The sequence below is a fragment of the Peromyscus maniculatus genome, chromosome 8 (genome assembly GCF_049852395.1).
Source record: "Peromyscus maniculatus bairdii isolate BWxNUB_F1_BW_parent chromosome 8, HU_Pman_BW_mat_3.1, whole genome shotgun sequence".
NCBI lineage: Eukaryota > Metazoa > Chordata > Mammalia > Rodentia > Cricetidae > Peromyscus > Peromyscus maniculatus.
The window spans coordinates 4,058,550-4,085,311 of NC_134859.1; the positions used below are offsets into that span (position 1 = coordinate 4,058,550).

Sequence of the window (26,762 nt, forward strand, 5' to 3'; positions counted from 1 at the left end):
AATGGTACAAATATCCTTTTTATATTATACTAGCTCTACAAATAGCACATTGACTTTAAAAGAGCTGGAGTTTTTGGCTAGTGAGATGACTTGGTGGCAAAGGTCATCAAAGCTAACCACCTGGACTCAGTCCCTGGGACCCACATGATGGAAGAGGAAGACTGCTGCAAATTGTGTGATTTCCACAGAAATAAATGGGTGCAGTTCTTTTTCTCAATAGCCATTTTTCTGTGCTTCAGATTCCCTTCAAGTGCTTGAACAGTTTCCTTACTGTATTGAGTCACTAAAATGTATTCTTCTTTTTTTATTTTTTGTCTTTAACTGTTTTCAGGTATTTGACTGGAATGGTGGACAAAAGGACACTTGAGAAATATGAACGAGAAGCTAAAGAAAAAAACAGAGAAACCTGGTATAGTAAACTTTTATGATACTAGAAGTTACTTTTAAGGAAACACGGAAAAATTCCTCCCAAGTGCTGGAATCAAAGGAAAAACTTTAATGTTTTTGTGGTCTGTTCAAATGCATATTTTCAGCCAGGCTCAGTACTACAAGCTTATGGTCCCAGTACTCTGCATGCTTGACGTCAAGAGTTTGAGGCCAACCTGGGCAACATAGTGAGGCCCTATCTCAATAGAAGTGATTTAAAACAAATTTTTGACAGCTAAAATACTGTATAATAAAGGCAAAGTTTTCTTTTTCTCATATCATAATGTGAGATGATGACTTCCTAACTCACACAAAGAAGATTTGGGCCGGGCAGTGGTGGCGCACGCCTTTAATCCCAGCACTCAGGAGGCAGAGCCAGGTGGATCTCTGTGAGTTCGAGGCCAGCCTGGGCTACCAAGTGAGCTCCAGGAAAGGCGCAAAGCTACACAGAGAAACCCTGTCTCGAAAAACCAAAAAAAACAAAAAAAAAAAAAACAAAGAAGATTTGGGAATCATCTAAACATCTAGTAGTAAGAGAACTGTTTAATAAATTTTAAGACATCCATCTAATTGAGTTGTATAACCATTAAAAGATTCTATTTATATTGCCAGGCAGTTGTGGTGCTCACCTTTAATCTAGCACTCAGAGGCAGAGGCAGGCAGACCCTTGAATTTGAGGCCAGCCTGATCACAGAGTGAGTTCCAGGAGGGTCAGAGCTGCACAGAGAAACTGTCTCGAAAAATCAAAGGGAGGAAAAAAGTTTATATTATGAAATTTATACTAAGCAGGACTAGAACTTAATATTGCAGTGGTGTTTGGAGAAAAAAGAACTATGATTGCACATAGAATATGTAGTCATTATGTCAATAAGTGCTGGAAGAAAAAAGAAAATCATCAATGGTAAGAGAAAAGATCCTCTGTGTCTGTGTTGGTGAGCACACGTGCACACGCATGCGTGAAGGTGCTTCATGGCCTTATTTTGTTTTTTAAAATTATACATTTTGGGAGTGTAGGTGAGTAGTTCAGTGAATGCTTAGCTTGTATGAGAAACTTGGGTTAAGTCCCTGGCACTTGAGAGAAGTTTGCAGCCCTTATCTCACTGCAACACTAATGCTCCTCTTCAGAAAGGACCACGTTTCTGTATTCCATTGTTGTTGTTGAGAAAGAGTCTCTGTAGCTCTGCTTGGCCTGGAACTCAGTATGTAGACCAGGCTGGCTTCAAATTCAGAGATCACCTGCCTCTGATTCCCAAATGCTGGGATTGAAGTGGTGTGCCAGCATGCCTGGCAAATGGGAAGTCTTAATTAGTATTAGACTAAAAAAGATTACAAGCTGTTACTATGGGTGTTTTGAAACAGTTTCTGTAGAATTAAATAATTCTCACACAGTGAAGTGATATCAGAGTTTTTGTTTTGTTTTGTTTGTCGATACAAAGTTTCTCTGTTTAGCCCTGGCTGTCCTGGGACTCACTCTGTAGACCAGGCTAGCCTCAAACTCACAGAGATCTGCCTGCTTCTACCTCCCAAGTGCTGGAATCAAAGGCATATGCCATCACTGGTGCATATCAGTAGTTAATAGTAAGTAACCAGTGTTCCAACATGCTGTGAATGGTGGCCTTGTGGAGAAATAGGCTTTTTTTGAGATGAGGTCTCATTCTGTAGCTCAGATTGGCCTCAAATTTAATTGTAGGTAGTCTTCAAATGATTACAGGTATTAGCTTACAGGTATGAAACATGCTCTGGCTTTAATATCCTGTTTTTTGCAATCATTGTATTCTGTTATATAATTAGAAAAGTGAAATAAGGAGGTGTTGACTTCACTCTATGATACTGGAATTAGTTGTATTAGTTATTTTTCTACTGCTGTGATAAAACACCATGACCAGAAGCAGCTTCTAGAAGGAAGAATTATTTGGGCCTACAGTTCCAGAGGGATACAACAAATCCACATGACTGAGAGGCATAGCAGCAGGCAGTCATGGTGGCTGGAGTAAGCAGGCTGAGAGTGAACCTGAAGTAGTGTAAGGCTTTAAATCCTCCAAGCCAGCCTTAGTGACATACCTCGTCCACAAGGCCACACCTTCTAAGTCTCCAACTGTGGACCAGAATATCCCATGCCCAAGACTTCGGGAGACATTTCATATTCAAAACACAGCATTAATATTATGACTCACCTTTGTTTTTCCTTTTCTCTGTCACCTCTTCTTTTCTTTCTTACAGGATTTTAATGGGTAGCCGGGATGGTCTCAAACATTCACTATCCTCCTGCCTCAGTCTCTGATACTGGAATTAGAGATGTATAATACCACACCCAGCACTTAAGTAGTCTTTCTCCCTATGTGGTCAGTTTCCTTTTATGAATCATGTTGCTTATGGACTAGCCCACTATGTATGTATAGGCTCTGTTTGCATCATAACAATGTATATTTAATTTTCTTGGTTTTATCTTACTAGTCTTCCTTATGACACAGATGAATAGTGGAGATGAAATTGGATGTCACATTTAGTTACATGCTTCTTGGTAGAAGAATATTTTTAATGATAATCATATTTTTTTTTTTTAAAAAAAATATCCTCCAGGTACTTGTCTTGGGCCTTAGACACAAATCAGGAGGAACGAGACAAGGGTAAAACGGTAGAAGTGGGTCGTGCCTATTTTGAAACCGAAAAGAAGCATTTTACAATTCTAGATGCTCCTGGCCATAAGAGTTTTGTCCCAAATATGATTGGTGGTGCCTCTCAAGCTGACTTGGCTGTACTGGTAAGAAAGACATTTGGATTCTGGGCATTTTGTTTTTGTCTGAGCGTATTTATTAATAGCACAGGTGTTCTCTCTTTTCTTTCCCATTGTAAGGCTTGAACCCATGGCCTTTCTATATTGCTGTGCAAGTGCTCTACCACTGATTTGTGAAATAGGGTCTCACCATGTAACTCTGGCTGGCCTGGAATTTGACGTGTAGACCAGGCTCGCCTCAGACTCAGATTTACTGAGTCTGATTTAAGGTGTACTCTACAACCTAACTTTAAAATTCTAATTCACCCTCAGGAAGATGTAGTGCATTATAACACTATACATAGTCATAATATTCATTTATGTCACTCTTATCTCCCAAGAACTCTTTATAGTTTTGTCTCTTCTTCTCCCTGCCCCCACAAGGTTTCTCTGTGTTGTTTTGGAGCCTGTCCTGGACTAGCTCTGTAGACCTCAAACTCACAGAGATCCTGTCTGGCTCTGCCTCCCAAGTGCTGGGATTAAAGGTGTGGGCCACCTGTCTTTTTTTTTTTCTTCTTTTTTTTTTGGTTTTTCGAGACAGGGGTTTCTCTGTGTAGCTTTGCGCCTTTCCTGGAACTCTGTAGTCCAGGCTGGCCGAGTTGCTGGGATTAAAGGCATGCACCACCACCACCACCACCACCACCACCACCACCACCACCACCACCACCACCACCACCCGGGTTTTTTTCTTTTAATGCTGAGCCCACAAAGATTGAAATTAACCCTGTGTATCTCCTTCCCTTTCTTCTTGCTGGGTAGTACATACTGTCGTCAAACTTACTATCCTCTTATCTCAGACTCTTCAATGCTAGGGTTACAAGTATGCATCAGCACACATTCATTTTGATTGTAGTATTAGAGATTAAACCCAGTGCGGGCTGCAGAGATGGCTCAGTGCTTGAGAGGACATACTATTCCTGCATAGAACCTGAGGTTCTCTCAGGTTCCACATCAGGTGGCTCACGATTACCTGTAACTCAAGCTTCAAGGGTATCATGCTTCTGGCTTTAGCAGGCACCTGCACTCACCTCAACTCACCTTCATGCACACACAACAGAGATTGAACCTGGGGCTATGAAACTGTTAAACACATATCTCCTCACATCCTTTATGTGAAAAAAAGGTATTTGAGGCATGTGCCACTACCATCCAGGCCAAAAAGAAGGTATTTGAAATGTTTTAACTGTATGCACATATCCTGGATTTATGGGAGTTGAAGGGTTAGAGAAAACATTGTTTATTTTGATACTTGGCACAGCCCATAGAAACAACTCTACCAGGGCTGGAGAGATGGCTCAGAGATTAAGAACACTGGCTGCTCTTCCAGAGGTCGAGTTCAAGTCCCAGCAACCACATGGTGGCTCCCAACCATCTGTAATGAGATATGGCACCCTCTTCTGTCAAGCAGGCAGAACACATAATAAATAAATCTTTTAAAAAAGAAAGAGAGAGAGAGAGAAGAGAAGAAAAGAAAAGAAAAGAAAAGAAAAGAAAAGAAAAGAAAAGAAAAGAAAAGAAAAGAAAAAGAACTCTATCAGGCCGGGCAGTGGTGGCACACACCTTTAATCCCAGCACTCAGGAGGCAGAGGCAGGCAGTTCTCTGTGAGTTTGAGGCCAGCCTGGGCTACAGAGTGAGTTCCAGGAAAGGCGCAAAGCTACACAGAGAAACCCTGTCTCAAAAATAAAAAAAGAAAGAGAGAGAAAGAGAGAGAGAGAAAGAAAATAAATAACTCTACCAATGAGCCACACCTACTCAAACCCAAACCCTCAAATCTTTAAGCCATTTTGTCATGCTCACTGTATAGTACGTGTGCTTCCATTATCTTGGAAACGTGTGTGTGTGTGTGTGTGTGTGTGTGTGTGTGTGTGTGTGTGTGTGTGTGTGTGTGTGTTGTTTTTTTTGAGACAGGGTTTCTTTGTGTAACAGTCCTGCGGGTCCTGAAACTTGCTATGTAGACCAGGCTGGCCTTGATCTCTCTGAGATCCTGCCTGGCTCTTCCTCCCAAGTGCTGGGATTAAAGGTGTGCACCTCCACTGCCCATTGGAAACTTATAATGTTTTGCTGCTAGATTTGGTGTGTGTGTGTGTGGATCTGAATATATAAGAATAAATTACTTGATTTCTTGGAATAGGTAATCTCGGCCAGGAAAGGAGAGTTTGAAACCGGATTTGAAAAAGGAGGACAGACAAGAGAACATGCAATGTTGGCAAAGACAGCGGGTGTCAAACACTTAATCGTGCTTATTAATAAGATGGATGATCCAACCGTGAACTGGAGTAACGAGAGGTAAGCGTGGATGCTTTCCTGGCTGTTTACAGGCATGTTGGTGAAGAAAAAGGATGTTTTGTTAGTGTTTGCATTGTTTATTCCAGTTTTTCTAAGCTTTCATTTGTTTACTGGTGAAACCTAGTACTCAGTTGGCATAATTGTGTTATTTCTAAATATTCATAGATATGAAGAATGTAAAGAGAAACTAGTACCATTCTTGAAAAAAGTTGGCTTCAATCCAAAAAAGGACATTCATTTTATGCCCTGCTCAGGACTGACGGGAGCAAATCTCAAAGAGCAATCAGATTTCTGTCCTTGGTACATGTGAGTAACCTTTTATTACTTTTTTAAAAGGGGGATGGGCATATCTAAATAGTAACTGAAAGAAATTTTGTCTGTAGTCTTGGTTTTAAAAATACCAGGATCTTTGACTTCTAAAATGCTTGTGTGTGTTTTTTTTTTGTTGTTGTTGTTTTTTTAATATGTGAAATACGACGGGGTGTGTGTTGTATACTTATGTGTGTATTGTGCAAGGGTATGTGTGTTGTATGCTGTGTGTGTAATGTGCATGGGTGTCTGTGGTGTATGCAGTATGTGTAAGAAGATGTGCTTTGCCCATGTTTATGTGTGTACAGGCCAAAGGTGTTTTTGTGAGTTTTTCACTAAGCCTGAAACTACCTGATTTGGCTAGAGTGCCTGGCTAATGAGCCCTGGGATCAGTCTGTCTCCTCCCAGTGCTGGGATTACAGATGCATGGCACCACCTGGCTTTTACATTGGTGCTGGGTGCAGATTCATGCCCTTGTGCTGGCATAGCAGGCAGTGTACTCAGTGAGCCGTTTCCACAGCTCTCTGTATTCTTTGAGTCAAATGAGTTCTTTTTGTTTTTGTTTTGAGACAAGGTTTCTCTGTGTAGCTTTGTGCCTGTCCTGGAACTCACTTTGTAGACCAGGCTGGCCTCGAACTCACAGAGATCCACCTGGCTCTGCCTCCGGAGTGCTGGGATTAAAGCATGCACCACCACCACCTAGGTTCCTATGAGTTCTTTATGGGGGCTTTGGCCTATAACTCAAGTCAATAGATTGCTTGTCTTACAAGCATGAGGATTCTGAGTTCAGTTTCCCAGGAGGGTATGTCACAGTACATACAATTAGGGGACAGAGTTGGGCGTGGTGGTACATGCCTATAATCTCAGCATTTGAGGACTCAGGCAAGAGGTCTGAGTTTGAGACAAGTCAAGAAGACCTAGCAGAATCGTCCTCGTGTGGTTAGTATTATAACGTAGGCTGTACAAGTCACTTTTTTCTAGTCATCACATAAATTTATGGGGAAGTTAGGCCAGCATGGCTCAGCAGGTCAAGGTGCTTGTGCCAAGCCTCATGACTTGAGGTCTTTCTCCAGAGCCCAGACCATTAAAGGAGAGAACTGACTTGTGCAAATTGTCCTCTGACTTCCACATCCATGTACTCACACACACAGACCAACATCCAGTGTGTTTGTAGTTGTTTGTTTCACTGTGTTCTGTTTTGAGACAAGAATCTCACTATGTAGCCTCAGTTAGCCTAGAACTTCTTAACCTCTCCTCTGAACCTCCCAAGTGCTGGGATTACAGGGTGGTGTCACCATATCTGGCCAAGTAAGGTATTCTGTTTTATTTAAGTTTTCTGACATGTTAGTTTCATGAAATGGAAATATATAAATGAAAAAAAATGTGCATATTTTAAAAATTACTGTTAACTTTCTTTAATGGATATTGTTCTGTTCTCAGTGGCTTACCATTTATTCCATATCTGGATAATTTGCCAAACTTCAATAGATCAGTTGATGGACCAATCAGGCTGCCAATTGTCGATAAGTACAAGGTACCTCAAATATTAAAGTTAATGGATTTCAGGGGAGTTGAAATCATTGTGTTTTGTTATAAGTTATAAAAAATGTATTAAGAATAATGTTTATTGTCCTTTTGAGTGCTTGCATATGGAAGATATGATTTACTCAACAAGCTTAACTTGTATATTTTCAGTAAACTAGTCATTTTTTTAGCTGCAGTACTGATACAATGAAAAGGCTGTTCTGAAAATTTTTTTCACCTTACAAATTGTAGATATTGATAAGTAGCCTTGTGCACTAAGTTGTAATAGCACCAATACATGAGGGCTTATGTTGTCAGTGTGCACTTCTTGGGTGTGGTGGTGCATGCTTTTAATCTCAGCACTTGGGAGGCAGAGACAGGTGGATCTTTTAACTCAGAGCCAGCCTTATCTACATAGCAAATTCCAGGCTAGCTAGGGCTACATAGTGAGACCCTGTCTCCAAAAAAAAAAAAAAAAAAAGCACACTTCAAACCCCTACAAAAAAAATCCACTTCATTGGTTTCAATTGGATTTTCCACTTTGTTATTTAGGTACTTTGTTTTGCAATACAGGGTCTTTAACCTAAGGCCTTGTGCAGATCAGGGAAGATGTCTGCCAGTGAGCTCCATCCCAAGCCCTCAACTTAATCTTTTAAACTCTGACAGTACCAATTCATGTAATATTTACCTACTTTTTAAAAGTCTTTTGTCCTTCAATTAGCTCCATTCTAAAGTTTACAAAAAAAATAAGTTTCTAGATCTGTACAAACAATTCAGATCTTCCAACATAAAATTCTGTGGTTATCTGCATGAAGCTTTCTTCTTGAACCTTGGGCATTCTTTGTTATTTACTATAATTGTACCAGGCCTAAGATACAAATTATTATGGGAGTATTTATCACCTCCTCTGTGTTTAAGAATAATCATAAGGGGCTGTTGAGAAGGCTCAGTGGTTGAGAGCACTGACTGCTCTTCGAAAGGACCTGGGTTCAATTCCCAGTAACCACGTGGCAGTTCACAACCATCTGTAACTCTGAGATCTGACACCCTCACACAAATATACATGCAGGGAAGACACCAATGCCCATTAAATAAAAATAAGTAAATTATATATAAAAGCAAAAAGATTAGACTTAAAAAAATATCATAAGCATTCTGCCACTTATTAAACTAAAGACTTTCCTTGATAGATAAATCCTATAGAATTTCACTTGGGGCAGTTCACTTGCCAGCACTAAAAGTCTGTGTGTTTTTTAATTTTTTTTTTTTTTTCTAAATTTCAATAGGATATGGGGACTGTGGTCCTGGGAAAGCTGGAATCTGGATCTATTTGTAAAGGCCAGCAGCTTGTAATGATGCCAAATAAGGTAAGAGTTTATTTAGCATGTGTTCATATGGTCGCTCTTGAAAATATCGGATTCCAAACTTTTCAAAAACTTAGGAATTTCCACTAATTTTTATAAGTAATAATTATTTTATTAGTGCTCAGTGTGAAATATAAGAACACATGAGTTTCTTTTACTCAGTGGCAATGGAAGGGTCAGCTGGTCCTTCAAGCATGTTAGAGCTAGAAAGTGCACTGTGAAAGTTTAAAACTATCAACCTGTCCCATCATTGATATGGGCAAATCAAAGATTTGGAGTGATTGAGGAAGTGCTTTAAAGGTTGACAAAACAGATGATTAAGACAGCGTGGAAGAAAACTCAGGTTCAGCCCTGATGTGTCTCTGTGTCTGTAGTCTGGGTCATTTAGATGCCACAAAATAATATGTCTAAGACTATACATTCAGGAATTTTTAAAAATCTTTTGGGGTTTTGTTTTGTTGTTATTAAACACCACCACCTCAGGCTGAGGACATGGCCGTGGCTAGGCAGGCACTTTTTTATCATAGAGTTAAATCCAAAATTCCCTAAGGTCATTTCTACTAGGTTATATCCAGTTTTGAGGCCTGTTTAGATAACTGAAAAAAAAAAAAATTTAAGTTGGGTGTGGTGGCACATGCCTTTAATCCCAGTACTTGGGAGGCAGAGGCAGGCTGATCTCTGAGTTTGAGGCCAGCCTGGTACACAAAGGGAGTTTTAGGACAGCCAGGGCTACACAAAGAAACTGTCTTGAAAAACCAATAAAGAGGAAAAAAAAAAATATTTAAGGGCTGGCTGGGTTGTTCAGTGGGTAAAATGATTGGCCCTTGCTACAAAGAACCCATGTAATGGTAAAAAGAGACAACTACTCCACAAAATTGTCCTCTGACCTTTTCTTCTCCACCTGGGCTCTGTAGCATTCACCACACACACACACACACACACACTCACCACACACACAATGAAAAACAAAACTCTTCAGTTAGTGGATTTTAAGTTAGATTTTGATGATTTCTACTTTGAGGTATTATACAACTATTCCAAGATACAAGTTGATGTTTTAGTGCTTTCAAGGTAATTACCGTCTGTTAACTCTTGCTTTTATACAAATAATACATGTATTCCTGGGTTTTCAGTGCCCGTACATATCACCTCTCTGTCTTTCCCATGCAGGGCTGTGGTATTTTATCAGTGAAACAAAAGAGTGATGTAAGAGAAGATATCTCCGGCAGTGACATACATACAGTACATATATTAACAATACTGCTGTGCTGACCATTGCAGCACATGACTGTCTAGTTCTTTCCCACAAGGTTATCTTGCACTCATTACACAATGTGCTTTTTTTTTTTTTTTTTTTTGAGACAGGGTTTCTCTATGCAGCTTTGCGCCTTTCCTGGAACTCACTTGGTAGCCCAGGCTGGCCTCGAACTCACAGAGATCCGCCTGGCTCTACTTCCCGAGTTCTGGGATTAAAGGCGGGTGCCACCACCGCCCGGCTCACAATGTGCTTTTAAAAAGAGATTTACCTATTTTTATTTTGTATATATGAATGTTTGGCCACATCTGTGCATCATGTACACCTGGTGCCCTGAGGAGCCAGCAGAGAGTATTAGCTTTCCTGTAACTGGAGTTACATGCAGATAGTTTTGAGAAACCAGTTGGTGCTGGAAATTGTTCCTGGGTCCTTTGTAAAAGCAGCAAGTGCTCTTAACCACTCTACCATCTTTCCAGCCTCAACAATGTGCTTTTAAAATTCAATAAAATAACTTTGAGAAACACATGCTTATTTCAGGATTGACCTGCTGTGGGAAATAAGTTTTTAATTCTGATATTTACATCTAAAGTGTTAAAAATCCAGTATTAAGTTTGGTATTTGTCTTTCTGTCCTGTGGCTAATTAAAGACCCTGAGAAGCAACTCAAGGGAGGGGCTGGGCAGGTGACTCAGCCCTTTAAGAGTACTTGATTCACCCACATCAAGCAGCCCACAATGGGCTCTTTAACTCCAGCTTCAGGGGGACCCTATGCCCTCTTCTGGCCTCCGCAGACATTGCATGCACAGCATTCACACTCAGACATGCATACATAAATAAAAGTAAAATTTTTAAAAGCAAAATCAAGGGGGCTGGAGGGATGGCTCAGTTGTTAAGAGGACCTGTGTTCAGTTCCCAGCACCCACACAGTGGTTCCCAACAAAACCTAACTCCAGTTCTAGGAAATCTGCTGTCAGTTCTGACCTTTGAAGGCACCAATGGGGCATATACATGCATACATACATGCATACATGCATGCAAGCAAGACATCCATCTCAAGGGAATAAGGTTTTCTTTCAGCTCTTAGTTAAGCAGGAGAGTCAAGGCTACAGACTGAGGCAGCAGGTCACAATGCATCCGCAACCAGGAGGAAGGATGAGTGCCAGTGTCAGCTCCCTTTCTCCATTTTATAGTGCGGGTCCCCAGCTCAGGGAATGATCCCACCACAGTAAAGACGGTCTTCCCTCATCAGTTCACTTGGGGTAATTCTATCCAAACATGCCTCACAGGGTGCCTGGGCGTTTGCCTTCCTGAGATTCCAGATTTTGTCAAGTTGACAGGACTAACCATCACAGTGTTGGAATTTTGAAAATGGAGTTTTTATTCTGTATTCTATTTAGAAGTTGTTAGAATGTGATATTACAAGTTGTGACAGTTTCAACTTTGTATCGAGTAGTGGAACACTTGTCTGACATGCACAGGGCCCTGGGATTGAGCCCTTTCCTTTCCCTCTAAATCTTTATTTTGGCTTGGGAATTTGTAGCTTCTTAACAAGTAAACATTGGGGTCATTTTATGTCCTGTATAATTCAGCACATGTTTAGGCAAACCTCCAACTTTGCTTTCTTTTTAAGCACAATGTGGAAGTTCTTGGGATACTTTCTGATGATGTAGAAACAGATTCTGTAGCCCCAGGGGAAAACCTCAAAATCAGACTGAAAGGAATTGAAGAAGAGGAGATTCTTCCAGGATTCATCCTTTGTGATCTTAATAATCTTTGTCATTCTGGACGCACATTTGATGCCCAGGTAAACAAGTCACCACATTCATCTTCTTGGTTGTTAGAAACTAAGTGGTTAGAATTTCAGTGCCTTTGCCCTGAGTATTTATGTATGACATGCCGCATGACCAGTATCAGAGGAATTGAAGTAGTCAAACTCATTTGTACATCAAAACTATATTATCTCACAGTTTCAAGATGCTATAAGAATTTATTAGGTGGGATTTTTGTAAATTCCATTTTATTTTTTGGTTTATTGTTAAAATTTAGAGTATTATTCACTTTGTAAAGGCGACAGTGATAAATCGTCAATAAGTTTAGTTTAAAATGTCTTTGATTTCGACTACAGCATAGTTTGCTATTCCAGAGCCAGTATGTTTCTAGACTTGGGTCACACTTACCTTCTTGGGAGAGTGACAGCAAAACACGGATGCTCCGACAGAACTCTGAGTGTGCTTAAACTGGGACTGGCGAATGGCTCTGTAGTTAAGATTTCTTGCTGCTTTCATAGAGGACCCGGTTTCAGTTCCAAGGATCTGCAGGTTACAACCACCTGTAACTCCAGTTCCAAGGGATTCAGCACCCTCCCTCTGGCCTCCCAAACAGCAAGCATGTGTGCATATGGTACACGTACAAACATCCAAGGAAAACACACATACACATAAAGAAATCTCAGCCCTTTTCCCTGAAAAGTATGACTAAGTTTACTTTTGTTGTTTTTGTGTTTTGTTGTTGTTTTTAATGCCAAGTACATACACTTAATAACTGGGCCTTGGGTATTAAAAAATGGATAAGCTATGTGAAGATCACATCTGGGTAACTGGTGCGAGGTGATTTGTTACATTAGTTCATTGGGTAGTAGAGGGTGAAGACTTCTCAACATCTGCCTGTTGAACTGAGATATAAACCAGGCACTTGCCAGTTTCTAGACAGTGGAATGTTGAAGGGGGAGCTTTGCTACGTAGGGCAACTTGAGCTATCCTTTTAACAAAATAACAAGGTATGACATATTAAAAGTTAGTGATTTCTGTTGCTTCTTGGAATATTATACCTTTAGAGCATTGAAGATAAAGTTGTGGGGGTTTTGTTTTGTTTTTAATTTGACAGATAGTGATTATAGAGCACAAATCCATCATCTGCCCAGGCTATAATGCGGTGCTGCATATTCATACCTGTATCGAGGAAGTCGAAATAACAGTGAGTTTGTTTTTAGGATAACTGGCTTGTTTAATTTTGAAGAATGCTGTATCTTGATAATTTCTGATCAACAATACAGATACATTTACACTTTTTTTTCTCTCTCTTTTTTTTTTTTTTTTTTGGTGATGGGGGTGATGGGTGTGTCATGGTACACGTGGAGTTTGCTCTCTCCTTCCACTTTCCTTTTGCTCTGGCAATTACACTCGGGTCCAGAGACTTATGTGGCAAGTACCTTTACCTGAAAAGCTATCTTGCTACCTGTCTATGTAGCTTAGGCTGGCTTGGAACTCATGATCCTCCTGGCTTGGCTTCTCAAATACTAGGATTACAGGTATTCAGTACATGCCCAGGTTACATTTTATTCTTAGAGTTACTTATATTTAACATTAAATTTTATTTCTTTCCCTCTTTTATTGGCTAGGCCTTAATCTGCTTGGTAGACAAAAAATCAGGAGAAAAAAGTAAGACTCGACCCCGTTTTGTGAAACAAGATCAAGTATGCATTGCGCGTTTGAGGACAGCAGGGACCATCTGTCTGGAGACCTTTAAAGACTTCCCTCAGATGGGACGCTTTACCTTACGAGATGAGGGTAAGAGGTTTTCCCTGTCTTTGATCCAGTCAGGCTTTAGTAGTCAGCATTATCTGAGTACTGTCCAAATTACAGCTGGTTCGAAGAAAATCCAGGTGTTTGTGCTGTAATAGTCAGGTGTGATAAGTATATTGAGTTGAATATATTAAACAACAAATGGAATTACCATATAGTACCAGTAATGCTGCTCTATAGACTTAATTTTAACATGTTATAATAGTACACTTGGAAAAAAAATGAATTTACTAAGACGTTTCTAGAATGAAGGCTTCTATAGTAAATAAGAATACAAGGGCTATACGACTTGTTTGTTTAATATGTAATTCACATCCTTGGGGGCATCCATTTCTACCTACCTTTGATTGATGCAGAATAGCTGTAGTTTTCCTCTAATGGTCTGAACATTCCTTGGTATGAAAACGAACTGATTGGAACATTTCTTTGTGGGCTAACGTTTCTATCTATCTTTTAAAGATGAGGTCTCATGTAGTCCAAGCTATCCTCAAATTTACTGTGTGGCTTATGATGATCTGATGATCCTGAACTTCTGATCCTCCTGCCTCTATTTCCCAAGTGCTGGGAATCAAAGCCAGCAGTACCTCATACATTGGGGCAGCGCTCTACAGGCCTGCTGTTGTTAGAGACTGGGTCCTCTAGTGGAGCCTATATTGGCCTCCAATTCACTGCAATCCTGCTGCCTTGGCCTCCTGAGTACTAGGATTACAAGGGTGAATTCCTGTCTGGCAACTAGAAAACTATTCAGACCTTTGCAGTTCAACAGAAATCCAGATAAATATTTAACATGGTAGTGTTCAATATCATTAAGCCATGGTAGAGAATACAGTATAAAAACTGTTGATTTTTACTTTTTTGTTTTTCGAGACAGGGTTTTTCTGTGTAGCTTTGCTCCTTTCCTGGAACTCACTCTGTAGACCAGGCTGGCCTCGAACTCACAGATATCCGCCTGGCTCTGCCTCCCGAGTGCTGGGATTAAAGGTGTGTGCCACCACCGCCCGGCTGATTTTTTACTTTTTTTCCCCAAGCTTGACTAGGTCATGGTTTCACTTTAAACACCTTATCTTCCAAATTTGTTGATAGTGACATTTGTTATACTTCATAGTTTAACAGGATTTTTTTTTTTTTTGAGGCATCATTTCTATGTAAGGCCCAGCTAGCCTTGAAATCAAGATCCCAAGTGGTAGGATTACAGTCATTTGGACTGTGCCCAGCTCTAAATAATCTTAGTTAGCCATTAGAGCCTGATGAAATCTACTATGGTTTGGGTGAATAAAGCTTTTCAGTCAGGAATTTGCACAAGGACTATATTTTGTTTTGGTTAGTGAGGCTTAATATAGTTTAGAACCTTGCTGTTAACCACTGAAAGGTGTTGTTTTGTCTGTTCCAAAATTTCATTTCTAGGTAAGACCATTGCAATTGGAAAAGTTCTGAAACTGGTTCCAGAGAAAGACTAAGCATTTTCTTGATGACCCTGCACAATACTGTGAGGAATATTGACTGCAAAAGCCTACTTCACACCGCCCTCTCTTCTTTTCTGCCCATCGACAAACCTCTCCCCATATTTTGCAGAGAAACTTCACAGCAGAAGTCCACATTATGTCAGCTTTCTCATATTGAGAGCTCTGCTATGCCACTGTTGAATTTTCCCCAAGATTTTGCCCCCCTTTCAAACTTTGCTTCCCTGGACAGATTTGGCAATAGCTTTGTAAGTGATGTGGACATAATTGCCTACAATAATGAAAACCAACACGAATTTTTTTTTTTTTTTTTTTTTCATTTTCCCCTTAGGCATAGTTAGCCTTTTTCCCCCCCCAGGCAGATCATTCTGAGTGTGCGAGTGTGTGTGCACATGTTAAAAAGACAACTACCATGTTAATAAAATATTCAATTTGAAACCCTTTTCGGTATTTGAATTGCTTTTGAATACTGTTTTTTATCTCAATGTAACATTGTTGCATTATCTTTTTAACTGCCAAGTAATTGAATACATTTTATTACTTGGATTTTTCTAAACGCTCCCTACCCACTCACTTTAAATGGGGCATTTACAAACACTGCTCAAGTTTGAATTAAAGGAAAGAATGTGTTGCTTGATCCCTTATTTTGATGGTTAATGCATACATAAACACCTTTGTGCAACTGTGACACTGCTTTGTGAACTAGGTATATTGGTTATTTTCTGCCAATTTATATCTTAGTATGATTTCTTAAACACAGTAAGTTGTTTGAAAGCAAGCGAACACATTATTGTCACCTTTCTAAGTATAGCTTAATAAAACTGTCCCCTCCAGACAATTCCATTAGCTTGTTACATGAATGGAAGTCACAGTAAAGAAAGCATGCTGAGACTGGCCAACACCCGTTAGTTTTTCTGCGAGTTGCATGCATCTAGTATAAAACCCCATCAGTTACACATGCCAGTGCCACAAGTTACTCACTTTGTCGGTAACTTTAAAGGGTGGAAGAGCCTTGCTTCTTCATGCCAGTTCTCAATCCAGTGACTAAATGAGCACAGAGTCATCACAAACTTCTCACAATAAAATGAACAGTAACAAGTAGAATCAAGCACAGGATAGCTTTTAGCTCAGTTATTTGAGTTTTCTTAAATAGAAGCTGTAAGTTGCTAACCGTGATCCACAGTGCAGCATTGTAGTGTGGTGGATTTAGTTCAAAGGGTAACTACTACAGGTATGCCAGACATTTTTTTGTGAGAATAAATGGGAAGTAGAAGAGACATCCTGTGTTTGTTAGAAGCCTCCTTCAAGATGAATGTGTGCTTCCATTTATGAGATTTGGCCTCTTTTACATTGTGATTTCCAAGATTCTTTTTAACTGTACGTTTATTGGCATGGCTCATTCCTGGATTCTTGCTCCCCAGAAAAGAAAAGCCTAGCCAACTGTATCTCCTCTCCAGTTACAGAACAAAACACAAAAGTCTTTTCTGAACAATGAAATGCCAATCGCAGAGATGAATGAGTTGCTGTCTTATAGACAGGGCCAAGGGAAGCCCTCCAGTTTTGAACTACACATATGGCTATTAAATTGCATGAAATTGAATTTTTATGATGCCTGCAAATATCTGGGCTTTTATCTTTCTGTGACATTTGGGAGCTCTAATGAGATCAAAATGGTTTTTATATTTCCATGCTAATAAAATATTAGCAAATGCTTGAGTCTTTATGAATCTTTAGAACCTTTAAGTTACTGAAATTATTTCCAATGATTTCCCTTTTGAAATTAAACATTTTTAAAAACAATTATGTCTGCTGTTAAAACACTTACACTGTTAAGATTGTTATGTGCATGTTTCCAGGATTCTTAAGTGAAATGGCTTAGGCAGCACTTGTGAAAGACCCACCTCTACAAGATAACATAAGTACAAAGGTTATTGTAAATTATTTTCATTGGAATTCTATCACATCAACAGAATTAACACCATACATTTTAGGACCTCGAAATTTGAAAAACCTATCTCTAATTAGACTTCACCCATTTTAAAATAGTTTTTATATGTCATTTGAATGAGATAAATTGTCTAAACTTGGAATGTGTGCAGATGTTGGATTTTTAAAGAGCAATACAGTTGTGTGCTATCATTCAGTCTTTTGCAAGTGTAAACTTTTTATGTGGTTGACAATGCAAAATAGGATAACTACACATTCTGGATATTAAAGATCTTATGTTTTTTCAACTATATTTAACATAGGCATGTAGCATCATGATTTGGTGCCCCCCATTTTACATTAATGATCACCACACAACTTTTATGCTAGGTTATTTAGTTTAATCTTTTAAGTGAGCATACATAATTTTAAGTGATGGCATTTAAAAATATCTTAACTGTCATCTTTTTCTGTGAAAGAGAAAAATAACAGCATTTTTTTGTTTATACATAATTTGCTACCTAGTGTGTGTGTGGGAGTCTATATAAATCCAAACCACAAGAAGTTGGGTTGAGTGTATACTGCTGAAATTCAATGACAAATAACTGTTTGTAAATGATTAAACACATATTTCCCCCTTGTTTTTAATTAAAAATCTTGAAGTACACGATAATTACATGTAAAAACTTTGTAAACTGAAGTACAAGCTATTCAGTGTAACAAGATAATTCATCATGTCTGCTATTTATGAGAACCACTTAGATCTACTTTACAGTGTGCGACTTTGAAAGTTATATGGTTGAACAATTCCTGTCATCAGTTGAAGTGCTGCAAGCATTTTGGCTTATACTTGGAACCAGATGCAGTTTTATAACTTACGAATCCAAGATGAACATTTGGGGGGGGGGGTCAGCTCTAGTCCCTTTTTCATCTCCAGGAACACTAGTAATTGCTCCATGATCTTGGATGACTGTTTACACATGACAGCACTCTAGCACCTTTTGCTCACTGGCATGCTCTTCCTCACTGCTGCTTTATGAATGATAACTTCATTGCCTTGGGTAGATCTTTAGGTAGTCAAGGGACAAAGCTGTAGCTTTCACTGTTAGAAACGTCCAACCTTTATACCATTTGTGAAAATTCCGGTTACAGTACTATATCTTGGACTGTAGAATGAGTAGATGTTATATTCATTGTTGGCCTACCTTACTAGAATAAACTGCAACTAATCCTCTCACAGATCTATATGTAAAGTAGATAGAGAGCAATCAAGTGGATTTGGGGAATGGTTACCTTGAAATACTGTATTGATTTCTTCCAGCTAATTTTTCAGTGATTCTAACAGATGCCATCTGATTATTCATGATCTTGTTTCTTTAGAAATCTTGTCATGGCAGCAACTTGGTAAATAGGTATAATTACATATGCACAATTCATGATTTAATAGGTTTAAATTTAGCTATTGGCTAAATTAGATCTTAGTGTGTAGAATAGAAAGTGTTATTTTCCAGTAGTAATTCAGTGGGTTGCATCTGAACCAATTTATTGCCAGAATTCAGATAGGGTAGATTTGATACTTGATGGGTTTAGTTCTGGGATATTCTTAATATTTAGAATCCTAGAACTCAATGAGTCTTCCCTTCAATAAATATACTTCTCACATACCTCTAATCCTATGCTTCCTTGAAACAATAATATGCTAGCCAAGTTATTTACTAAGGATTATCATGAGGGCGTGGAAGTATGGGGGTAGAGATTTAAAACTTGTTTTCCGGTGCAAGGGAAAAGTAAATAGTCACTAAGCCTGATTAGGCAGAAAACATGGTTTTCTTAAAGCAGTTCCAGAAGAGTATTGCTTTTTTTCTGCCTTGTCACACATGCCACTGTGCCCTTTAAATCTTGACCTGGAAACCTCAGGTTTGTGGACTGCATGGGTGGACGGCTTTTTGTGCTTCCTGAGGCACCCACCCCTCTGCTAGGCACATTAGCTTAGTGCTTCAGAAGTCAGCCTGAGTCCTTGCTACCTCCTTTCCTGCTGCCCGGGGAAGAGTGTCTGTGCTGGAGCTAGAGCTCTGGCCCTCCTCAGGTCATGGTCTTCACCCCCATTTCTCCCACATGTATTAGGTGACACTAAGCTCTGAGCCTGCGAGTCTGCATTTGAAGGGACGTGTTGGGCTCAGAAACGTACACACTTCTTAACTAGTTTCTCCTGTTTGTATTAAAGGAAATGAGGATCTCTCAGGCTGGGACTTAGTGACTAATTTTTACTGAACTGGTTAATACCTAGAGCCCATTTTAAAAGATAATAAGATGAATGAGAACTGGCTAGGTTTGATGGGTTATTAGCCTAATTCCAAAGCATGAATGAGTGTTCTAGGTAGGAAGGAAACCCTCTTCTTATGATTTGTAGCTACCTACTGTGCCTGATTTGGTGCCTGTGTGAGGATTAAGCCCTTAGTCTGCTCTTGCAATTACTCAAATGACTGAAGTTTAATAATTTTGTTTTGTAACTAAAAATTGTCATCTTCCCTTTTGATGTGCTTGTCTCTCTGTTTATAATCACCTGCTGTACTCTGTGCTACTTTCTCTATGATATTTTTGTATCAAGTATTGGAAATATCTAACAGACTTATTGGATGGACCTAACAGGCTGTTATCTCAGAATTTAAAAAAAACGTTTGTTTGGTGTGTGAGGCTTTTGTATGGTTATATGACAACCTTACAGAACAAAAATAGCCCTCCAGGAAGGGTTAGAAAAGATACTTGATAATAAATAACATCACATTGTGTGGTTTTATGTGAATACAATTGGAGAAATATCAGTGATTATTCTGTCCAAGCTATGAACCTCTACAAATTCAGGATTTTTAATAAAGATCAAGAGACCAAATGCATGTGCCCTTCTTTATTGTGCAGGGTGAGTAATTTAGCAGACCTAGCATACACAGTGGTTAACTAAATGACAACAGTATGTTTCTTTGTACACTCATCTTTGGTGAGGGAAGGTTGAGACAGGTACTCACTATGTAGAAAAAACTAGCCTCAAACTTGTAGTGATCGTACAGCTTCTGTTTCCTGATTTTTGTGGGATTATAGGTAGGTATCACCATAGTCCAGTTCATACATATAGTTCCTTTCATGAGACACGGTGAGGTCCTGCTTTAGCTGTCTTTACACAAAAGGTCAGAATTTTGGTCATGAGTCTAGCATTAAACTAGTCTTAGCTTAAACAAAATTTGTGAGCAAGAATGTGGTAAAGCAGGGCTCTTCAAAGTTCTACACAGGGGCTAGAGAGACTGCTCATTAAGAGCACTTGTTTGTTTCCACCAAGTCAGTCTGCTTACAACTGCCTAATGTCAGCTCCAGAGGATCTGACGCCTCTGGCCGCCTCAGGCATGTATCTCTCTCACACACACAAAGTATTAGACAGTTCTAAAAGGGGGCTGGGGAGATGGCTCATTGATTATGAGCACTCTCTGCTGTTCCAAAGGTCCTGAGTTCAATTCCCAGCACCCACATGGCAACTCACAACTGCCTGAAGCCCTCTTCTGGCGTGCAGATGTATATGCTGACAAAGTACCCATATGAATGAATGAATAAATAAATCTTTATTTAAAAAGTTCTAAAGAAACCATGTTTGTGACATTTCCCAACAATTACTCCATTTTTCTTTTTGTTTTGGGGACATGGTCTCATTATGTACCCCCAGCTGGAATGGAATTTGCTGTGGAGAGCAGGCTGGACTTGAACTTAGGAAGATTTGTCTAGCTCAGTCTCCCAAGTGATTGATTGGACTTTTACCTTGTTTTCAAAGACAGTATCATGTACTCTGGCCTGGCCTGGAACTTCAAGTCCTCCTGCCTCCACTTCCTAAATGCTGGGATTACAGGCAAGTACTACTGGTATTCAAGGGATCAAACTCGACATGCTAAAAACACTGCCCAATGAGCTGTAGCTCTTTTTCCATCCTGTGGGTTTCTGTTCAATGACTAGGATTCCAACAGTCCACCAATACATAGAACTGATTCCTTGTTAACAAGAATTCTCTTACTTTGATTAATTTTGTCTTTGGGCACCACACAGGAACTGTATGTAGTGGGCACAAGACTTGCAGTGGAGTGTTTTAGAGCAAGTTGTTTCTGGAACTTAAAAGGAAAATCAGTTTTAGCATCTTTGGTTTTGTGAAAAATCCATCTTTTTAAATTTATTTATTGGTTTTTCAAGACAGGGTTTCTGTGTGAAGCAGTCTTGGCTACCCTGCAACTCACTTTGTAGACCAGGCTGGCCAGACCATACCAAGCTCCCACAAGCAGGACCCAAGGTGGCTGTTGTGGGACTGAGGCTCTGAACAAGCAGAGCAGACACAAGAGGTTCTTCAGAGCAAGTTTTTTACTGGACAGCACAAGAGAAACTGACCGGTCAGGGACAGCAGTACAGACTCGGGCTGACTGGGTCCCCATACGTTCAGTTCAGCATCCATGAGTCAAGATTCCAGGATTAGGGGTCAGGGGTTTTCCCCTGTGTTCCCTCATTGTCAACACACAATTCATTTGTTCTTTCTGTTGTTAGCAACAGTGTAATGTTTTTAGAGAACTAAGCATGCATAACAGACTTTCTGTGGTTTAAGGAGCAGGTAGGTCAGCTGTTGGAAAGTTCCCAGCTCTCCTAGGACTTTGGGAACTTGAACTTTGTTTCACCCTAAAAGTAAAAAGGAGTCTGAAGTAAAAATGGCAGTACTTAGGACAAGGTGCTTTTGCCTGCTCCCAACATGGCTATTAGCTCAGATGACTTCTACACTATCTGTATAACTGAGACCACACCAGATCCTCCCCTAGGCCCCTAAGATGACACATGTAGCCCATCTCTAGAACCCATCTTCATGGAAGAAGTGAAATGTGCTTTGAGAAGAGTTTCAAATTATGCTTCCTGCCGGGCGGTGGTGACGCACACCTTTAATCCCAGCACTCAGGAGGCAGAGGCAGGCGGATCTCTGTGAGTTCGAGGCCAGCCTGGTCTCCAAAGCTAGTTCCAGGAAAGGCGCAAAACTACACAGAGAAACCCTGTCTTGAAAAACAAAACAAAAATCCTGTGCACATGGGATTGTGTTACACCAGGAAACTTTTTTCCAAATGGTACTGTATTCAAATATGCCTAAAGTAAATGGACTGGTGCCAGTCTCTAGAAGTTTGAACACATACTGGCTACTGAGTCACAAACTAGATTTCCTTCTTGCCTCCTATGGATCACGACTCTGTTGACCCTAGTGTTTGCAGAGACTCCACATCAAACTGCTACCGAGGAGTAGCTTACTAGGTTGCAGTCATGTAGCTTGTTTAAATTGGCCTGCTTTTCTGAATAATTCAGCAAAATATAACTTGTCTTTTTCTCTTTTCTAAGTACACTTCTTTCAACACTTGGGATTTTTCTCCAACATTTGCAACTTCCTAATTTTTTGTTTTTGTTTGTTTTTTGAAACAGGGTTTCTATGTAACAGCCCTCGCTGTCCTGGAACTCCCTTTGTAGACCAGGCTGGTCTCCCAAATTCAGAGTTCAGACTACCTCTGCCTCCCAAGTGCTGGGGTTAAAGGTGTGCACTACCATGCCGAGCTTACTTTTTTTTTAAAAAAAAAAAAAACTTCTTTATGTGTATGAGTGATGAGTGTATGCCCATGGTCAAAGAATCATCTCATTCAATCTTTAGAAAGAACCAACTTTAGATTCTTCCTAGTATTTAGTGAGACCTGGACACTGAAACACTTGAAATGACTTTAAAGTCTGCTTTCTATGTTTACCATGAAGGAAATGGTATTAACAAAAGCTGCCAGATTGTTGTATATAGAAATGCCTACTGCAGTGCTGGGCTGGGCGTGGTGGCTCGGGCCCTTAATCCCAGCACTCAGGAGGCAGAGGCAGGCAGATCTGAGTTTGAGGCCAGTCTAGTCAACAGAGTGAGTTATAGGATGTCCAGGTCTACACAGAGAACTCTGTTTCAAAAAACAAGAGATAGATAGATGGGGGGTTGTGGGGGCAGCACTGTAGCTGAACGAGTCACTGCAACCCTAATTTCAGTTTGTGTATGAGGCTGAGGTAATTGGATTGTTGAAACAAGTTCTCTGTAGCTTGGGCTAGCCTCAGCCTCCCAAATACATACAACAGACACATACCACCACACAGAGTTCCTCCAAACCCACCATAACTGCACTGATGTCTTCCCCAGATATTTTACCGTCTGTATTCTGCAGTGTGGACTAGGCATTACCACAACTCTACCAGGGTTACATCCTAGTCCATGCATTTTTACGAATAATTTGTGTACTTCACAAGCACAAAACCTGAGTTCAGATCCCAGGCACCTATATAAACACCGAGGCAGGGCGGTGGTGGCGCACGCCTTTATTCCTAGCACTCAGGAGGCAGAGGCAGGTGGGTCTCTGTGAGTTTGAGGCCATCCTGTTCTACAGAGGGAGACCCAGGACAGGCACCAAAACTACACGGAGAAACCCTGTCTCAAACACACACACACACAACAAAAAACAAACAAACAAAAAAACCACTGAACATGCATGCAACTCTATTATCACTATAGTATTCTTTTTGTTTTTTAAGACATGGTTTCTCTTTGTAGTCCTAGCTGTCCTAGAACTCACTGTAGACCAGGCTAGCCTTGAACTCAAAGATCCGTCTGCAATTAAGGGTGTGTGTCAACACCGCCCGGCGATAGGATTTTTAATATGTGTAATTTGGAATTCAATTACTATCTTAATTTTAAAACTTCATTATTTTCTTTTTAAATTGCGTTTTATATGAGGAGCTTGATAAACATATCATGGCACAAATGTAAAGGTGAGAGGACCACTTGCTAGCAAGTCAGTTTTCTTCTCCTAAGTGGGAAAAAAGTCAAGCCATAAAACAGGTAGTGGGTGCACTGCCATATCACTGGTCCAAACTCCATTACTTTTTCTTTTTTCAGTTTATCGGGACAGGATTTCTGTGTAGTCCAGGCTGTCCTGGAACTCCTATGTAGACAAGGCTGACCTCGAACTCAGATTCACCTGGCTCTGCCTCCTGAGTAGTGGGATTAAAGGTGTGTGCCGCCACCATCCAGCTCCAAACTTAATTATTTTCAATGGCAGAAATAATACCATATTATATGCATAAAGAGTTTGTGTAGTATCTCGTGCTTGATAGGTTTTATTTTTTGTTTTTTTGCATTTGTTTTTTGTTTTGGTTTCTTGAGACAGAGTCTCACTATGTAGCTCTGGAACTCACTATGGAGACCAGGCTAGACTCGAACTCAGAGATCTACCTGCCCCTGCCTTCTACGTGCTGGAATTAACCACATGTGCCACCACATCCAGCTATGTTTTTGGTTTTTTAAGGGTAAGTCTTATGTCTTATTTGTTTACGCAGTGATCCTCCTGCCTCCACCTACCAAGTGCTGGGATTAAATAAAAAATTCTGAAAGAAAAGGTAGAAGAAACATCAACTGAAGAAAATGTTATGACTAGTTATGAGTCCACAAGCCTTTAATTCCAGGCACTCCAGAGGCAGGCAAATCTCTTGAGTTTGAGGCCAACCATGTCTATACAGTGAGTTCCAGGCCAGCTAGGGCAAGACACTATCTTGAGAGAAGGTGGGAGGAAGAGGAGGTAGGAAGGAGGGAGACGGACAGAGTAAGAACGAGAATGGATTGTAGGCTGTGGTTGTGAAGGGCCAGGTTCCTCCCTCGTCCCCACTGCAGCCATCTAGGCCTGACTCAGTATTGACCCCCACCCCCTCCACTTACATTACCCTTCCTATGGGAAAATCCCTTAGAAAATGACCAAACCCAGTCCCAGGAGCTTGAGGTCAAGATGCTCCAGGTAACTGCAGCTTTTTGCTTCTATTAAACTCCTTGCTTGCTCTACATCTGCAGCTGCCAACCAGGGTACATTTTTGCCTTTAAAAGCTCCCTGCAGAGGCCAGGCATAGTGGGGAAATGCCTTTAATCACAGCACTCAGGAAGCAGAGCCAAGCAAATTTCTGAGTTCAAGACCGGCCTGGGGCTGGAAAGATGGCTCAACGGTTAAGAGAACTGGCTGCCCTTCCAGAGGTTCTGAGTTCAATTCCCAGCAACCACATGGTGGTTCACAACCATCTGTAACGAGATCTGCTGCCCCCTTCTGGTTTGCAGGCATACATGCAGACAAAACACTGTATACATAATAAATAAATCTTAAAAACAAAAAACAGGCCGGGCGGTGGTGGCGCACGCCTTTAATCCCAGCACTTGGGAGGCAGAGGCAGGCGGATCGCTGTGAGTTCGAGGCCAGCCTGGGCTACCAAGTGAGCTCCAGGAAAGGCGCAAAACTATGCAGAGAAACCCTGTCTCGAAAAAACCAAAAAAAAAACAAAAAAACAAAAAACAAAAAACAAACAAAAAAAGAGCCTGGTCTACAACGTGAATTCCAAGACCGTCAGGGCTACACAAAGAAACACTGTCTCAAAAACACAAAACAAAACAAGTAAAAATAAAAGCTGCCTGCAGAAAGCAGTTGGGGTTGCTGGTGAGAACTGTTTCTCTGCAAACAGCTGATGGCTGACTTAATAATGATTCTCAAATTCAGACTCAAGTTTTTGACAAGTGGTCCTTGGGGTCTTTGCCCCCATGAAAGCTCAGATGGTAAAGTGACTGCCTATCAAGGAAGAGGCCTTGGTTATATTCTAGAATCAAAAACAAATAAATGAATAAATTTATTTAGTCTTCAATGAAGTGCTTCCCTAAGATTACTTTGAGTTAATTTAAAAACATGAATAAATTTTATGTTTTTAGTTTGTCCTAAAATATTAACCAGTGGGGGGCGGGGGTGGGGGTGGGGGTGGGGGTAACGGACTTCCCTTAATAATTCAAAAAGTTACACCACAACAAGAACAACAACAAAAAAAAGCAGTAAATCTCTGCAGATTATTGCTCAGATTTCAAAATAGTTCTCTTGGGGCTGGAGAGATGGTTCAGCAGTTAAGAGGACTGGCAGCTCTTCCAGAGGTCCTGAGTTCAAGCAGATGGTGGCTCATAACCATCTCTAGTGGGATCTGATGACCTCTTTTGGCATAAAGTCATACATGCAGACAGGGATTCATAGACATTAAATAAGTCTTATTTTTTTAAAAAAGAAAAAGCCGTGTGGTGGTGGTGGCGGCGGCGGCGCACGACTTTAATCCCAGCACTTGGGAGGCAGAGGCAGGCGGATCTCTGTGAGTTCGAGGCCAGCCTGGGCTACCAAGTGAGTTCCAGGAAAGGCGCAAAGCTACACAGAGAAACCCTGTCTCGGAAAACAAAAAATAAATGAATGAATGAATGAATGAAAAGAAAAAAATAGTTCTCCTGAGAGTTGGTGGTACCATACCCCTCTAGTCTAAGTACTCAGGAGGCAGAGGCAGGGGGATCTCAGAGTGGATTCCAGGACAGCAAGGGCTACAAAGAGAAACTGTCTCAAAAAAAACAAAACCAAACCACCACCACCACCACCACCACCCCTCCTAACAGGCATAAAAATTTTAAGGATTAAAAAGTTCCTTGGGGGCCGGGCAGTGGTGGTGCACACCTTTATTCCCAGCACTTGGGAGGGAGAGGCAGGCAGATCTCTGTGAGTTCAAGGGCAAGCTGGTCTACAAAGAGTTCCAGGACCTCCAGGAAGGTTACACAGAAACCTGTCCTGGAGGGGGAATTCCTTGAAACCATGAGAATAGTTTCAAATTCAACAGATCTCTGGACACAGCGCCATCAGCCCATACCCTAGTAGTTGGAAGGTAGAAACAGGAAGATCAGTAGTTCCAAGTTAGCCTCAGATAATCCACACCAGATTCTGAGGCAGCCTG

General features: G+C 40.5%; 1 protein-coding gene across 2 annotated transcripts in view; it reads left to right on the top strand.

Moving 5' to 3' along the window:
* The window catches only part of Gspt1 (G1 to S phase transition 1), a 34,963-nt gene extending 19,547 nt beyond the window's left edge, over positions 1-15,416 (top strand). For both annotated transcript variants that reach the window (XM_006983895.4, XM_006983896.4), the window contains exons 6-15: positions 332-409; positions 3,007-3,187; positions 5,332-5,486; positions 5,652-5,792; positions 7,236-7,329; positions 8,606-8,686; positions 11,568-11,741; positions 12,821-12,910; positions 13,335-13,503; positions 14,923-15,416. In XM_006983895.4, the coding sequence (XP_006983957.1) occupies positions 332-409; positions 3,007-3,187; positions 5,332-5,486; positions 5,652-5,792; positions 7,236-7,329; positions 8,606-8,686; positions 11,568-11,741; positions 12,821-12,910; positions 13,335-13,503; positions 14,923-14,975 (1,216 nt within the window). In that variant the 3' untranslated portion in view covers positions 14,976-15,416. The remainder of the gene's footprint in view (positions 1-331; positions 410-3,006; positions 3,188-5,331; positions 5,487-5,651; positions 5,793-7,235; positions 7,330-8,605; positions 8,687-11,567; positions 11,742-12,820; positions 12,911-13,334; positions 13,504-14,922) is intronic.
* The last annotated feature ends 11,346 nt before the right edge of the window (positions 15,417-26,762 follow it).